Source organism: Ornithodoros turicata, chromosome 1 (assembly GCF_037126465.1).
Source record: "Ornithodoros turicata isolate Travis chromosome 1, ASM3712646v1, whole genome shotgun sequence".
NCBI lineage: Eukaryota > Metazoa > Arthropoda > Arachnida > Ixodida > Argasidae > Ornithodoros > Ornithodoros turicata.
The window spans coordinates 194397885-194414779 of record NC_088201.1 but is presented as its reverse complement, the minus strand read 5'-3'; the positions used below and the strand labels follow the sequence as shown (position 1 = coordinate 194414779).

General features: G+C 47.3%; 2 protein-coding genes and 1 pseudogene across 2 annotated transcripts; 2 read left to right on the top strand and 1 right to left on the bottom strand.

Annotated features, from left to right (window-relative positions):
- Positions 1–452: 452 nt before the first annotated feature.
- Positions 453–1486, top strand: LOC135392801 (nuclear apoptosis-inducing factor 1-like). Its single transcript, XM_064623518.1, has 5 exons — positions 453–828; positions 959–1108; positions 1175–1213; positions 1307–1354; positions 1416–1486. The coding sequence occupies exons 1-5, from the start codon at positions 453–455 to the stop codon at positions 1484–1486; spliced, it is 684 nt and encodes a 227-aa protein (XP_064479588.1).
- Positions 1487–3500: 2014 nt separating this feature from the next.
- On the bottom strand, positions 3501–4426 carry LOC135392791 (putative nuclease HARBI1; annotated as a pseudogene).
- Positions 4427–15846: 11420 nt separating this feature from the next.
- LOC135392780 (P2X purinoceptor 7-like) lies at positions 15847–16539 on the top strand. The gene is made up of 3 exons (XM_064623503.1): positions 15847–16034; positions 16109–16324; positions 16383–16539. The coding sequence occupies exons 1-3, from the start codon at positions 15847–15849 to the stop codon at positions 16537–16539; spliced, it is 561 nt and encodes a 186-aa protein (XP_064479573.1).
- Positions 16540–16895: the final 356 nt, after the last annotated feature.

The following is a 16895-nucleotide window of genomic DNA, read 5'->3' as shown; positions in this document are numbered from 1 at the left end:
TCCTCGTTCTCCTATTCCTTCGATTCAGTTGAGTTCTCTATCGTTCTTCGATCCCCGGCTTTGCGACTCGCCTTCAGTGCACTCCGATTCATCCCAGATCGTGGGGCTTGACAAACCGGTAAGCTCTCAGTGTGGCCAATCGAGCTCGTGGCCTGTCATATTCAGGCTTCAGAGGAATGCCGACAGATGGCGCCCGCACCGGAACAGTTGAGTGTTGATTCATTCTACCGCGGGGAACGGCGGAAACACTACCTCGAGCGGGAAGCAAGCTCGATCGTTGGTGGCTTTCGATTCTTACTAACAGGTCGCAGTGAGTCTCGCTGTTTCCCGTAGACTAAGTTCATTCTTTTCGAAAGAATCACCAGTTCTTAAATACATGTTGAGAAGTCCATGGTGAAAAGAATGAGAGGGTTGCACTGCACATTCACATGATGTTATGATGTCACGGAAAGATGAACGAAAGAACGAATCTTTTGAACGGTTCAGTCAACCAAACTGAACTGTACGAACCAGTTCACCAAACTGAACTGGATTGCCCAGTCGTGATGGACGGTGCCGGTAATGGGAGTACGGGGACAGCGGGACCTCCTGCGAAACGCGCTCGGCGGCCGAATTTTACTGAACGGGAAATTGAAGCCCTGGTAGCGGGGTATCAAGTGAACAAAACTATCATCGATGCCACCGGTGATGGCCCACAAGGATCCCTTGCGAAGAGCAAGGCATGGGAAGGGATAACCGAGAGCGTCTTCGCTGTGTCAGGAATCAAACGGACGACGGCAGAGGTTAAAAAAAAGTGGACGGACTACAAAAGCGCCAACAAGAAAAAAGGTAAGGATTCATTCGTTGACCGTATATACGTATAGCGACAGTGATGTGTACAGCTTGCGGAGGTACGTCGGTGAGGCATGCTTTTGAATATGCAATAGTTTCGGTTTACAACTCGTGCTTTGTTAAACAGGGGCAAGCGTTATTCGCAGTCTCGGAAGGACTGGAGGTGGTGCCGCCGACGTGCCGCCCCTTACACCACTTGAGGAACGAGTGGTTGGCACTTTGGACGCGAGCACAGTTGCCGGCATCGACGGTAGCTTCGACATTGGGGTAGGAGGACGTAAGTTGCTTTTGTTAGATGGACTTTTCACTACCTAACATGGTTTTTCTGTACTGTGTGCTTTAGCTAACGTCGTACTCGACTACGACGGCGTGCAGCGCAGGGGTAAGTGACGTGCCTATGCGGCTTGTGAGTGACCTCTCATACACGCATTCGTCGTACATTGTCTACACTACACCCCACGTGTCCTTTTTACAGGCTCCACCTCTTCTACTACTGCATCAGTTTTGTCTGAGCCCGTTGAAGGTATGTAATCTAACGTCTGCACTGTACTCACCAACCATTTGTGCGATGTGTGTATATGCAGCACCTGAGGAAGAGGCAAGGGTGCACCAAACAGACACTGCTACGCCTTTGGCTGCACATCACAAAGGTTAGCATAATTACATAGTATGCCTGCACGTCACACTGTCTGGTTGGTGTAATACTGAGATGTGGTGGTGGTGGTGGTGGTGATAGGGCTTGCCGTTGTCGGCCTCACGTATGTGGGCAACGTCACGACTCACGCCCTGGAGGAATGTGCGTCCTGGGCCGACTTCTAAGGGAACTGTGCCGACATATGTCTGAAAGCGTCTGAGGAAAAACCAGGAAAAACCCCAGACAGCACAGCCGGCACCGGGATTCGAACCCGGGTACCTCCCAGTCTCGGCGTGACATGGCCAGCACGCTAGCTGAGATGTATTCGATGCCGAGGCAGGAAGGAGACCAATAGCAGGAACGGAATTTATTTCGCACACATATCACAGACGCTTTCGAAAATGCCATCCTAACAAAAATGATTATACATAGGATGCCAACATCATCATTAACTGAACTGTGATATTCCAAGATGGAAGCTCGGCACACTGAAATTTTTCGCACCAACATGATCCATATCTTCTCTTATTGCATTATATAGGATTTTCAATTTTTTTTATTCGGGTGCTTCCCGTTCCACGTCGAGGGTCAGCAGCGCAGAGGACATTGCACAAACCCAGCGAAAGATTGAGGGACACCTTGCAGCACTAGTCGACATATTGTGCAAAATTTTAGCCATCCAAGAGTACAAATATGGTGTAAAGACGCTTCCTGCAGGAGCTGCCCAAGTAAACAACAGAAACATAGATGAAAATGTTACATTGTAAATGTGTACTACTACTCACACAGCGAAGACTAACACAGTTTTAGTGGCGGAACAGGAGTAGGGCCACCCCAGTGGGGGCACTTAGGACAAGTAATGGCTGGGAGTGTTGGGTATTCCACCCTTGGCAAATAGCTCCCAGCATGGAGGAAGGAAAAACACATAGAGAGCAGCAAGTTTCTTTGCTAGTGGCTTTCCGTAACCGATCTTTGCAAGTAATTGATCCTAACATGGGATTAAAGTGGTAGGTAATGTTGCTACATAAAATTGAAGGCTATATTTATTACTGGTCTTTTATCAACTTCTGATTCAAAGATATCCTTCATGTGAGATTGGATAAGGCACACATCGATTACCAAAAGCCACAAGCAAAGAAACATACCTCCCCTGCAGCCTATGCATCTTTCCCTCCTACATACCGGGATGCCATCTGCTAAGAGTGCAATGACCGACACTGTCAGCCACTGCCTGTCCAGGGTGCCCCCACTAGTGAGACCCACTGCTGTCCTGTACCTTGAAACTGTTGCTGCAACATTGGGAGAAGTAGTACTTTGTACAAGCTGTATATATTCTGTACAGTCCAGCCATGTATAAAGCTACCATCCATTTACTTGAAGTCACTTCTTTTAGCATGTGTATAATTGCGTGACTGCACAAACCAAGAGGGGACAGCATTGCGAAGGGAGGGTGAATAAGTTAGTCTAGCAACATTTCGGCATCTCATTAGGTTAGATGATGTCAGTTGGTGAGAAGAATGTCCACAGGAATTGGTGCACGAGAGACTTCATATCATTTATAACTAGAGCCTGAAGTTTTCAGGAAATGCTTTTTTTTTCAGATTTGGAGGACAAAAATTGGGGAAATGAACATGTACTCTAACTTCATGTGAATTGAGGTGGAAGAACTTCCAGTATGCTAAATTCGAGGAGAAATACTCACTACTCACATAAACTGTACTGGCCTGGTACAAATGGTGATATGATTGCATTTGTTGCTAAACTAGCTAGTGCGCATTCCTACAGGCAGTTCAGTAAGGGCAATTTGCTGGGTAACGACGAAGTTGCACCCTAGAGAGGCAATGTTCAATTCAAGGAAGAAACGGGTTAAATTCTCAAAACTTCAGGCTCCATTTATAATCGACGGAAAGGTTTCAATGTCTTTTTCTGCTGTGCCACATCCTGGAAATACCTCCTGCCAGTGGGGTGGGAATGCTGCAAAAATACAGTTCACTGTACGATGGGACACTCTGGCAGCTGTTGAACATTTCTTGAGCTATGTGAAGACCCGTGCCACCAGGCAGTCTCGTACTGAAACCCCGGAAGGCATGTCTCGCACTCCTGACTCCTGTGGCTCTTCTTCTTGTATCTCTGGAAGGAGTATGGCACACACAGTGCTGTATGTAAAGGTATCATTGTGCTACACTTTTACACACACAGCCAAAGGATGCTGCTTCAGTGAAGGGATCAAAGCATCAGCACTGTGTTGCTTGCACAAAAGTTACGTTGTATGTTAAAACTTACCAACAGGGTCAATCAAGGTAATATTGTGACGCATGCAGTAGTTATGCAGGACGCTGCAGGCCACAGTGATGCTGCAGCATGACTTCAGATGGTATAGAAGGCACCCTCCTGACTTGTCAAGACAGCGAAACCTGCTTTTCAGCAAGCCAAAGGTACGCTCAATAACTTGTCGGGTTGTGCGGTGAGCCTTATTGTACTTCTCTTCTGCGGTAGTTGACGGTGCCTGGAAAGGTGTCAGCATCCATGGCTGTGCAGGGTAACCTGAGTCACCTAGTAGTAAGGATAAGCATAATCATTTAATGTGATACCTACTGGAATGCGCTTACCTAGAAGCCATCCTTCAGGCATTCTGCCTTCCTTAAACTCGTCGTGCAAGTTGCACATAGACCAAATAAAGTTGTCGTGGCTGCTTCCTGGCCACCTAGGGGTGAGTTGTGTAATTTGCAAATTTATGTGTAATTTGTAAATAATGCAATCTGCATTGCATACTGCTTGCACATTCACTGAATAGAGGCCCTTCCTGTTGCGATAGGCTGCACGGAGCTTACGCTTAGGACGTTTGACGCACACGTGTGTACAATCGATGCACCCAAGAACCTTTGGAAACCCGGCAATGTCGAGGTCACATTGGAAATGGGCGAAGGTGATGTTAGAAGTAATATATTTCTGTACGATCATGCGTGTCCTGTGATGCTTGTGGGTTGTTCAAACATATTAGAGAGAGACAACTTTTTTGCAATAATTTACATCCTTCGCAAAAATGAAGTGTGCATGTCGTGTAGCTGTGCATATCAAGCATATCGTTACTGAACAAGAGTTTCGAAAATTACCTAAAGTTGTTTTGAGGACTTCAGGCGATGTTCGTGGGAACCTTATTTGCTCGTTGGCCAGTTCGACGATCGCTTTCGTCACCCCATTAACTATACGGGATGTGCTGCTCTGGCTGACAGACGCCACACCCCCGACGACTGACTGGAAACTCCCGCTGGCGTATAAGCGAAGCACCGCAAGCACTTGCACATCTACTGGTATCGCATGGCACCGTGCTGTTGGACGCCGTAAGGCTGGAGCCAGTATGTTGCACAGGCTCTGTACTGAAGCGCGTGGGAGACGGTAGTATCGTAGTTGATGGCTATCCGGTATGCTTTCCAGCACTGTCCTTGTCTTGAAAACGCGTTCATGGTTCAAAGTCCTCCTTGACTCAATCTCCGCGGCTGACAGGTACGCCGCCATTTTTGCTCGTAAGACTGCTCGGTGGCTCTCCTAGGATTTCGTTGTAACTTGCAAGAAGTTTACGACGCGCGCGCTTCGTGAATCCGCTATTTGTCGTAACTTTTCCTTACGACAGACTTGCGAGAAATTTTATTGTAAGATGCTTTTGTGAATCCGGCCCCAGACCCCCAGTGACTTCACCTCCTTGACAAAAGATATCGTGCTTGTACCGATAACAATAGGTTCGGAGCAGGAAATAGCCTTATGCAGTGCGTGGAAAACAACAGCCTTGGTTTTAAGGGGGTTAATTATCAAATAACTTTTTTTTTGCCCACCGCCTCCTCGTCCATCAAGACAGATTACAAACACTTACGCCAGTGTGACGGAACCAGCACGCTCGAGGAGACAGTTACCCTCATCAGCCTCTCAATATATGCCTTCTCTGGGACTCTTCTCAGCGGTACTCGCTGCCCTTAAAGGGAGAATCCGCATGAGGTCCCTTCCGAGATTTTCGAATATTCGTCACCTTTAGCCATCAACGACCACGCCTGTAAAATATCTCCTTCGAAAACTAAGTCAAACTTGATAAAAATGATTTTCTTCTATGACGCGCTCGGTGACAGGGTAGTGCGAGCCACGAGCGCTTTTCTGCAAGCAACACAGAGCGTGATGTAAGTCGCGAGATATCCCGCGCCGTCCGCCTTGCTTTGCTGTGTGTTTTGGCAGTTTTGACGAAGGAAATTTTCCGTAGCAATTGTGTTCGTTACGTCGCACACTGATCTTACACCCACCACGATGGCCGGTAAGACATGCTGTATAATAAGTTGTGGCAACAGGTCGGATACAACAACAGACGTAGCATATTTCCAGTTTCCGACGGCCAAACAACGTCGTTTGGAGTGGGAAATGGCGCTGCGCAAAATCAAGTGGAGGAAGACCAGCTCGAGAACGATATGTTCTCATCATTTTGAGCCAGGAATGTTCGACACGAAAAGACGGCTCATGCGGGAACTCGGAGTGGCACCTGCGGGAGGCCCCGACCGCATGTGCACCTGCAACATGTTTCATATTACGCGTGCACCCGTGGCACTTATGCAGGGTGTCCCAGAAAACGTGTCATTGAATTATAATAAAAAAACTACGCCACCTAGAATCATGCGGTCAACAGCATTTGTTCTTATTCGTTTTTGCCACCTCCTAATGTGAATGTCATGTACTCCAAGTTTAATTATGTAAATATTTGCGAACTGAACTCGGAAATTTGCCAAGTAAAGGTCACTTTTTTACCCCACCAATATGAAGAGCGTGCCGAATACACTGAAATTCATGATAATTCACAGTGATATTCACGAGCTATTCCATCGGAAAAAATAGCCGAATATCATGCTTTTCGGAGCACCGGACAATAGCGCGCGATGACGTTTTGAGCGCAATCGCTCTCAGTGCGACGAAAGGAGGTTCCGAAGCCAGCCCACAAAGTGATAGTAGAAAAAGTAACAGTTCCTAAAATTGGGAGAGGGAAAGCAAAATCCCAGCGAAAGTCAGACATGATAAGCCGTGCCTGTTTTATCTCTTTCTGCGATGTCGGGGAGGGCTGGGTTTCCAACCTCCTTTCGTCGGACTGACAAAGATTGCGCTGAAAAATTCATCGTGCGCTATTCTGTGCGACCTCCGTAGAGTATGATGTTCGGCTATTTTCTCCGATGGGATAGCTCCTGAATATCCCTGTCAATTATCATTAATTTGACTAAATTAGACACGCTCTTCACATTGGCGGGGTTACAAAGTTACCTTTACTAGGCAAATTTCTGACTTAAGCTCGCAAAAATTTAGATAATTAAACTTACGTTACACGACATTCATATGAGGAGGTGGCAAAAACCCAGTAAGAACAAATGCCATTGACCGCATGACTCTAGTTGGTGTAGTTTTTTTTTTTTATTATAATTCAATGACACGTTTTCTGGGACACCCTGTATAAGAATGTGGGACAACCTATTAGAAACTCATCATTAGTTACTCCGAGTTCGACAGTCTTCAGTGTATGGGTCCGAGGCCTCGGTTTCAAGCGACGCGCGCACTGGTACAGGGTCCGTCGAGTACGGCGAGTCGTTGTGGTTTATGGTGGCGGTCAAGTCATTCTCCTCATTAGAATACACGTCTGAATCGGGCTGAAGTCCCGTGGAGTTCTATTCTGATGCGGAGTCGGTTTCCATGACTGCACGTTGAGCGTAACTTGCTTCCTGGCGTCTTCAATGCAATACAACATATGGGAATCACGGCAGACGAATCTCGCGACTGACGTCACGGCGTGGCGCTCCTCGATTCCGATGCCACCGCCTGCTCTCATAGTTTCGGTTTCGCTTTATCGTTTTCGCTGTTTATAAATTATACGCGCACGTTTATACGAAACGGAGGCTGTTGTCAGCATCTGGGGGGTGGGCTCTGCTGAAATCAACTTTCACTTAATTTTGGGCACAACCGTTGCGGACCCTCCCTTTAAGGCCATTGTCTCTGCTTTTCCTGGTGCGTCGCAACTGCCCGAGGTTCAAGCGCTTCTGGCACTGGAGGCATTATCTTCTCATCAGCATGACGGAATTGTATAAAAAGGCCCTGGCTATGCAGTGGAATCCTCGAAGCCTGCGTAACAAGCTCCCAGATTTTAAATTACATCTACAACAGTACAAGTTCCCATTCATAGCTATATGCGAACACGGCATGGATTGTACACATCGTGTTAATGGATACACAATCTATCGCTCTCATCATTCCCCTGAGAGCAGAGCAGCGCTATACGTTCGCAATGACCTCGTTGCTGCACCCATCGGCTCAGTTTGTCATCGCTCTTATCATTACGTCACCTGCAGGATCCGCCTTGGCCCCATGCTGTTAACGGTCGTCAGTATCTATATCCGTCCCGCGGTACAGGTCCCGTGGAGTGACCTCGAACGCTTACTTGGTTCTCTGGAAGCCCCGGCGCTTGTGCTGCGGGACTTCAATGCACATCACTCGGGCTGGGGAAGCCGAAGGACGGACAGTAGGGGAAGGAGGTTGTTGGAGGCAATGGAGAATAATAACATGTGCCTGCTGAACAACCGCGAGCCCACTTCCATGCGATCCACAACGTCACTTGATGTATTGGACCTCTCGTGGTGCTCAACCGACATAATTCGCCGCTTGTCGTGCGCTACGGACGTCGACACTAGAGGTAGCGATCATTTTCCTCTATATATTTCGCACGACAGACTGCCCCCCTCAGCCACTGCTGGACTGATTTCTTTCACAAACTGGAGACGTTTTCGTGCGGGCCTCAGAACATCTGTGCACACCGGTATGTCCCCAGAGGCTCTCTCTCAAGCAATTACCCGGGGTATTCAGGACGCGGTGGTCATGTCTAAAAGGGTAACAGGCCATGTCGGCCATTCCCCCGCAATTAATCACCTTAGAGCATTACGTCGCCGAGCAGAAAGAACGGCTCGTCGGACAGGGCAACTTACGGACATTGTGGAATACCGCCGGATGAAAGCTAAAGTAACACGAGAACTTGAAAACGAGGACAGGAAGCGTTGGCGTAAGTTTTGCCACCACCTTTCACCGTTCGATCCGGCAAGGAAGGTCTGGCGGACAATCCGATCTCTGAAGGAGGCGCCCCCTCAAAAGAATCCTCTCGCGGCCTTGGCTATCGGTCAGCGTGTAGACGAAAACACGCTTGCGACGGACTTCTGTGTGGTACTAACGACTCCGGCGGCTGCCTCGACCACGCCCCTACACCGCAGTTTTGTCCACAGTTTGACGGCTGAACTTCACCACGACTGGCCCCGTCCCCCGGAAGTTATGGACCGCGACTTCACACTAATCGAGCTAAAGGCAGCGTTGAAGCTTGTGAACGCCGCCTCGTCCCCTGGGCCCGATAAAATCACCTATGCCGCCCTACGAAACCTTGACGGGCGGTCACTCCAAGCTCTCCTTCATGTCAGTAATACGTCTTTGCAACAAGGATCTTTACCACATACATGGAAGGAGGCATTGGTTGTTCCCATCCTGAAACCAGGCAAGCCCCCAAATGCCCTATCCTCCATTCGCCCGGTGAGCCTGACAAGCTGTATGGGGAAACTGATGGAGAGAATGGTTTTGCATCGCCTCGACTGGTGGCTTGAAAAACAACGTGCGTTCCCTCACGAAATGGCTGGATTTCGCCGCCACCGAAGCTCCATGGATCCAGTTCTCGACCTAGTCTCTACAGTTCAATATGCTCGAGCCCATCGACGGATCGTCCGATCGGTCTTCCTCGACATCAAGCGCGCATATGATACCGTCTCGCACATTTGTGTGCTGCACGCCTTGCGCTCGTTTGGAGTATCCGGTCGGCTCTTCATCTGGCTCCAAGACTTCCTTACGGACCGAACTGTCGCTGTCCGTACGTCCCAAGGCCAAAGCCCTCAGCATCCTGTTCCTCAAGGAGTCCCCCAATGAAGCATTCTCAGGCCGACACTCTTTAACGTGGTGATGGCCGGCCTACAATCAGTAATTCCTCGCAAAGTGTCGTTCTCCGTGTCTCCAACTTCATTATGCAGATGACGTCGCCCTTTAGACAGTAGGAAAATCACGCCCGGCTCTCCAGCGCCGCCTGCAGCTCGCTTTAAACAATATCCATACGTACCTCACGCACCTCGGGATGGACCTTTCACCCGAAAAGTGTGTCGAGCTCCCTTTCACGCGTAAAGCTATGGCCAATTTCCCTCTTTGGCTTGGTTTAAAGAAGCTTGAACCCGTACGCTTGAACCGCTTCCTTGGTGTGGTAATCGACTCGCACTTGCGCTGGGCTCGGCACATTAAACACCTTGAAACTAAAGTGCAGCGATGGCTCCCCGCAATTCAACATCTTTCTGGCTCAGGATGGGGCTGTGATCAGCGTTCCCTGCTCGCGGTTCACGCGGCATTGGTGAGGGCAACTTGCTTTACAGCCTTCCTATTCTGCACAGGATATCAACAACTTCATTAAATACACTTCGGTCCCTGTTTGCTCGAAGCCTTCGTCGATGCCTCGGAGTTCCAAGAATGGCTGAAACACGGCAAGTACTGGCTGAAGCTGGTGAGCTCCCGATTGAAGTTCTCCGTGAACGGGAAACGGCTCGGCACTACCTCCGTTTGCGTGCTCACATTCCCCGCCACCCGCTACTCAGGAAAATTCGATACCGCTCTGAAAGCGACTTCTATCGAGTAGCGCAGAGGACACGCCAGACTCTCACTGGCTTCATAACTAAGGAGACTATACCGCCGGAAGCCCCCTGGTCTCTACCGGTACCGCCCACTTTTGTACGCCTCCCAAACATTCTGGAAAGAAGAGATCAGGTCCCCCCTCAAGTCCTCCGAGCCCATTTTCATGCTCTGGTAGACGAGAAGTTTTCTACGTTTACGGCAGCATATACTGATGGCGCATCCCGAAACAACAAGTCCGCCTCAGCCTTCGTCATTCCATCCGAAGGCGTCGTGCACGGAAGACGCCTTTCACATCCAACCTCCTCCACAGCTGCGGAACTCTATGCCATCATTTTGTTTCTACAACACATCGCTGATTTTCCACCCCGGGAATGGGCAGTCTTTACAGACTCCAAATCTGCACTTCAAGCAATTGAAAATTCCGGCATACGAGGTCCATCCGCACCCCTAGTCACAAACGTGTTAATGGCTTACCACACTATCTACGCCGCAGGCCACAGGCTAGTTCTCCAGTGGGTTCCAGCCTATTGTGGTGTCGTGGGGAACGAGCAGGCCGACAGCGCCGCAGAAGCAGCACTTTCGTATCGGAAACGGACCCGTATTGTTCTGCTGAGAGGTGACCGCCGTTCAATTCTGCGACGCCTAGTGACACCCCTGGCTTCCCGCCAACGGACAACCGACATTCTTCCCCCCTCTATGTTGAACAGAGTTGATCCCACGCTCGCTTTCCGAATGCAACGAAACACATCTCGTCAAGATGCTGCATTAATCCACTGAATGCGCCTCGATGTGGCCTTTACAGCTCAGTGGCGTTACCGCTTGAGACAAGTTGACTCTCCCACCTGCTGCCACTGTGGTGCTCTTGAGGATCTGGAGCACATTCGTCTTCATTGCCCTCACTACGAACCTTCCCGAACCACACTCTCCCAGTCTCTTCGTCAGCTGGACTCTCGCCCGTTCTCCCTATCGAAACTGCTTGGTCCCTGGCCCAATCCAGCCCAGCAACGCTCTGCGCTCAAAGTTCTTCTGACATTTCTGGACACCATCGGACTTCGATCGTTATTGTGAAGGGGCTCGTTATTTTATTCCCCCCCCATTCCATCCAGCAATGGGGTAGAGTATCGCCTGTGGCAATGAAACTCGCGCTGAGGAAAAAGGGTTCAATCCACGTCAGAGGGTGTGGCCCTATGATGTGCTGCCAAGACTTTGCAGCCTTGATAAGGCTGCGGGGACCAAGGACATGCACTTCTCAGGTGAACAGTTTCGTCTTTGCTTCATCTGCATACCAATGTTTCGTGATGGATATTTTAACGCACATGCTCAGTTCAGGGTTTTTAGAAGGTAGAATGGCTTTCATCGAGAATTGTCTGTCACACTGGATGCTTACTTTTATCCTAAGTCCCATCATTAAAGAGTTAATTAGTGAACTTTACATAATTAATCATCTAGAAGGTATATACTATTTCCGAGAGGACGTCTGCCTGGTCGTACAACGCAACTGCAAAAACCGCATCCCTACCGATCTCGTAGCTTTTTTTTATAAAAGATCTGTGATGAACCAAAGAAAACGACACTCTGTATATCAGTTTCTTTCCAAAAAATCAATCTTTCTGGGAGATGTCAGGTGACTTGTAGTCGGATAGCCATGCATGGAGTTTCAATGCTGCACCCGATTACGACGGGGCAGATGTCCGGCAAAAAAGGGACACTACATATTGGGTTGCAGATGGATAGCTGCTATCCTTTGCGGCCGGATTGCTCCTGACTGAGGGCGACATAGCACACGAGTCAGATGGGGGTCCCCAGATATCTTCGGAATACCCGTCTACCCTGCTGTTTTGCACGTGACCTCACGTTCTCTAGGTCGTCACTCAGGTGGCAGACATTCCTGCTTTAAAATAGAGGAAGTACCTTGTAGATAATTAAAATGTAATAATAATATAATAGTGAGAATAGTAGGTAATAACCTGTACTTGGACCAGACGTGTTCCTCTCTAGTTCCTGCTCAAAACTGGGAATTGCATGACGTAGATGTTCGTTATCTATCGGTGTGCATAACACATGTAACTGTCAATTTCTGGAAATTTTAAGTGGTGTGTGTTATACGCTGGAAAATCGATAAATAACGTATACCAATTTATATTTCATTCAGTATAGTTTCCTGTAAACACGCTCTTATCTTGCATTCGTAGGTCTCTCCTTGCACACAAGCAATTAAAGATTTTCATGACCAATGGGCCATCCCGTGTTATAGATTGTGATTAATGAAGCAAAGTCACACCAGACCTGAACCAGTTTTGCGACAGTTGAGAGACCTTCATATAGGGGCACCTGCTTTGTCGCCACTGGGGTCTGCGAGGAGAATACAGAGAAGCACCACGTCACAGCAGGCAAATGTCACTTTCCAATAATATAGCAAGTTGAAGTAAGCCTTCCCATAAATAAATGTAGTAAAGCAAACCATCGAATTTCAGTTCGGTTCCCTAGCATATCTGAACCTTGTATATTTGTCCCTTTATTTAGAAAAATGTAAGCAGTCTTCTTTTTGTGTAGGGGGAGGCTGTAAGGAAGCTATAACATGCTCCATTGGTTTATCCAGAACTCCAAGCATGGCGGTGATTATTACACATATATCATTACCAGCATGTCATCATAACTGAAGTAGCCATCCCTGTGGGGTTTATACCTTAGGGAGTGTCACCAAACATGAGGAGATTGGAAAAATAAATATCAGGGGATAAATGAGTCTGAGTCTTGTTTTGCTAGTGTTGATGAAACACAACATTGTGCTGTTTTCCTAGTGCTATTTGAGCTGCTGGGTATTCATACTTACCACTGATCTCTTGCAGCTGCCCTTCCACAGTCCGAGCAACAACTGGACAGTTGATCATTCAATACTCCTTGCATATCCACATGCTGGAGTACGATGAAGGACGTACTTATATCCGTCCACATGCAAGGAGTCTTTTCCTTTCTGAGTTTCGATGAAATGGCCATCCATCTTGCCACTTCAGTATCTTTGCACCGAACGTCTCTGCCGCGTGTGCGTGCGGGCGAAGTGAACACGTGCAAATTTTATTTTGTATGGTGCAATGATACAAGAAGCGTAAAGTGAGGAATAAATATATTTTCAGAAATGCAGCGGCCCAGTTTGTGTAAACGTACAAATGTTTTATGTCGCAGTGTTAGTCATTCTAGAGAGATAACAGAGAGAGGGGGGTTCGGTATCGAACGTACGTGTTAACCCATATCGCCCATACAGGTCTGCAGGACTATGGCAATGCAAGTTCAGTCTAGGAGAGGACCCAGGTGCCTTAGGAAACTTCTTCTATTTCCTCATAAAAGTGCCTGGCAAACATCAGCGCAATTTATGTGTTTCTGAGCGAGTGGGAAACCGAAACATAACGTTGTCAAGGCCGTTACTCCAGCCATTGTTGCGATCTTCTGAATGGCCTCTCAGCATTTTGCTTGCCAGGGGAACTATGAAACCGGTATGAAAGCTGCTGTGAAAGGTTCACGATTTCGAACCCAGGCAATTGACTCCAACTCGTCGTTGAGGAGCAGCCCCTCGTTTCCAGTTTCCTGGATGCAATCGGAATTGACTCATAAACACATGTGTAGGCTCCTAGCTTAATTGTTGCTGCTCATGTAAGCATAGCAGATGTGACGTATACAGTGCACGGTGAAGGAAAAAAGGTTTCTCAGGTTTCGCTTCCGCACGATGCCGCTTGTATTGATGGTCGAGATATGCCCTACATACTTGAAAACAGAGCTGCACAGCATGGCATGCTCCCAGACAACCATCAACCCTCATGACAACATTCTCTCTCTCCTCTTTTTGAAAACTGGAGACGTGCACCTTTTTTGTGTCACTGACAAGGTTCCTAATTGTCATAAAAAAGATGTACGCTTCCCGTTTTCAGCAAACCAAGGGAGAGAACAATCTCACTCGGGATGATTGTTGGCTAGGAGCATGCTTTGTGTTGAAGTTTTTTTTTCTAAGAAAGGAGAAGTTCCGAAAAAGTGGTCTAGCTGTCCGCCACCTGTAGGAACCGTAATGCAAATTCCCATTGCATTAACCAGTAACGTAATGAAACCAAATTCTCCCTTTCGGTTCACTTTTTCCTTTTGTGTGTGTGTGTGTGTGTGTGTGTGTGCGCGCGGCATGTGTGTGTTCAGCTATCTGGGTACCTTTCTTTTATGATTGTTCTGTTGTTCTGTTTGTTGGGGAGTTCTGAATCATCTAAAAGTACAATACCCAAGGCACCAAGGTATGTCTGGTGTGGTAGTTTTCAGAGGTACAGGATCTGGATCTAATTCTGTGCGTCAGCTGTTGACTCCCACAAGTCAACATGGCAGCTTTGAGGCATATTGAGTCCAGAATAGTGTGTCCCGATGTAGGAATGTTTCCACTTCAGCCTACCAAAAGGTAGGCTGAAATGGAAACATTCCCATGTTCCAGGGTAGGAGGTTCCGCTCAGGTAGAAGCGACTTATATAAGATAAATTGCTGCACAAAGCAGAACACGCTAACAAATGAATAAAGTGACAATCAGCAACAGATTCAAATATTTATTATAACAAGAATAACTAACGATGAAGATGAAAGTCACTGAAAAGGTTAGCCAGCTGTAGGGATCGAGCCCACATCTTTTGGATTACCGGTCCAGGGCTCTACCAATTGAGCTAAGCTAACACGCCTGTCAAGCGACTTTCGGGGTGCGTCATCTGAAGGGACGATAAACCAGCCACTCACACTCACTCACCCTCCTTTCACTCTTACATTTTTTGCTCACTCATACACACATTCATAAGACGGAAATCGACGCAAGCGGCACCTGTTGAACAAGAGAGAAACTGATGTTCTGTGGCTGGAACAAACATAGAAGGGACAGATACAAACAAAGCCTCAAATTGCCTAAGAAATCAACGATGAAGATGAAACTCACTGAAAAGGTTAGCCAGCTATAGGGATCGAACCCACATCTTCTGGATTACCGGTCCAGGGCTCTACCAATTGAGCTAAGCTAACACGCCTCTCCAGCGACTTAGAGAGAATAACTAACACAACATAACAGGTATGATAACGGATATACTACAAATAGTGTGCATGCAGCAACAGTGGCAACACTATGAAAAAATAATGTGATATCACACGATTTGATGCAAAGTTTGAGACATGTATATGTGAAATCACAAAGGTCACTTTTCATAACGAGAGGATAGAGAGGTAGCAAGCGAGCTGGTGGTATAGATCCATAACTTAAAAACCCAAGACTAGGGGACAAAGAGACCTTGTCTGTGTTTGTCGTTTTTTTTTGTCCCCTAGTCTCAGGTTTTTAAGTTATGGGTCACTTTTCAGTCGCTCGTTCTCATTTAAAGGGTCCGAAAAGTGAATATAAACCTATCGAAACTTTATGTTCAGTGAAAACATTGAACCTTCTAAAGTTCAAATGTCAAAGAACTCCGCTGAAATCGCTGTATTTTTTAAAATCGAATTTTCGATGATTGCATGCCTAGGTACCTAGGAGGAAACCGGCAGTCTCTCAACAATGGCATCACACCGCGCCATCTGTCGAGGACGTATGTAATACGCGCGCTTCCACTCGCTAATCCGATGAAAACGAAAGTGGCTGTGAGCGTCTGCAACCACTTTCTACGTCGAAAATGTCGAGTCTCCCGAACCTGAGTGCGCTAGAACTCCGCATTCTAGAACTATCGCGCGCACAGAACTTCTGTTCGTACGATAGCATGCCGGAAAGTGTGTGCGTCGCAGCAGAAGATTCATCGTCCTCAGATATACCGGAGTCACCGCCGTCCTCACCAGGATCTGATCGTGCCGGGAACGCGGACTGGTTAGTGAAATTTATATGTATTAGGGAGAAGCACTTGTTTAAGGTGAAACAAGCGCTGTTTTTTCGTTGTGCAGGTGTTCTTGCGCGAAGTGCAAACCAATGGATACCGCGGACGAGTGTTTGTGCTGCCGGGAGGTAGAGAACGTCTGTAAAAAGCAGACGGTCAACTGTATTACAGACAACGAATATTTCGAGATACTCTGCCTCGACACCGAAGTTCTGCGAGTGTCTTTTACGTACATCCGGGATACTGAAGAGTATGGCAACACACGTGACATCGCCGTGAACAAGTGAGTGTTTACGCGCTACTTGAACGGCAAACTGAATGGAAAAACCTTATTTCTGCAGGAAATTCCGTTATATCGCCTATCGGCAGTTCACAAGGTGGATATGGGGTGGTCTGGGAAAGCACCATAGGAAGATTCTTCCTGCCTGCGTGGTGTATGCCATTAGGGATGCTTTTCCATCAGATGTGTATAAGGGCTTTGAACCTGCACACTTGTAAAAATGTATATTGATGCCTGCAAATTTTCATTTCTAGCTTGCTGCGAATTTTTTCAATGCTTTTTCCTTTCAGATAGTCACACAATATTGTAATTTTATGTTTGTGCATGATTGCCTGTGGGCATATCTATTTGTACATTAGTGTACTCATGTCTTGTATATATGGAGAGTAAATAACATAATTTTTATCATTGTACTTCACCTGAACTGTGTTTATAATTTTTTATATACTAGAGATTGACCAGGTTTGCAAATGCTAATTAACGGTTGAAAACACTTAACTTGATTTCACCAAAAAGGAGCACTTGTAACTGATCCATTATCATATGACCAACTAACATTTGTAAAGAAAGTCCT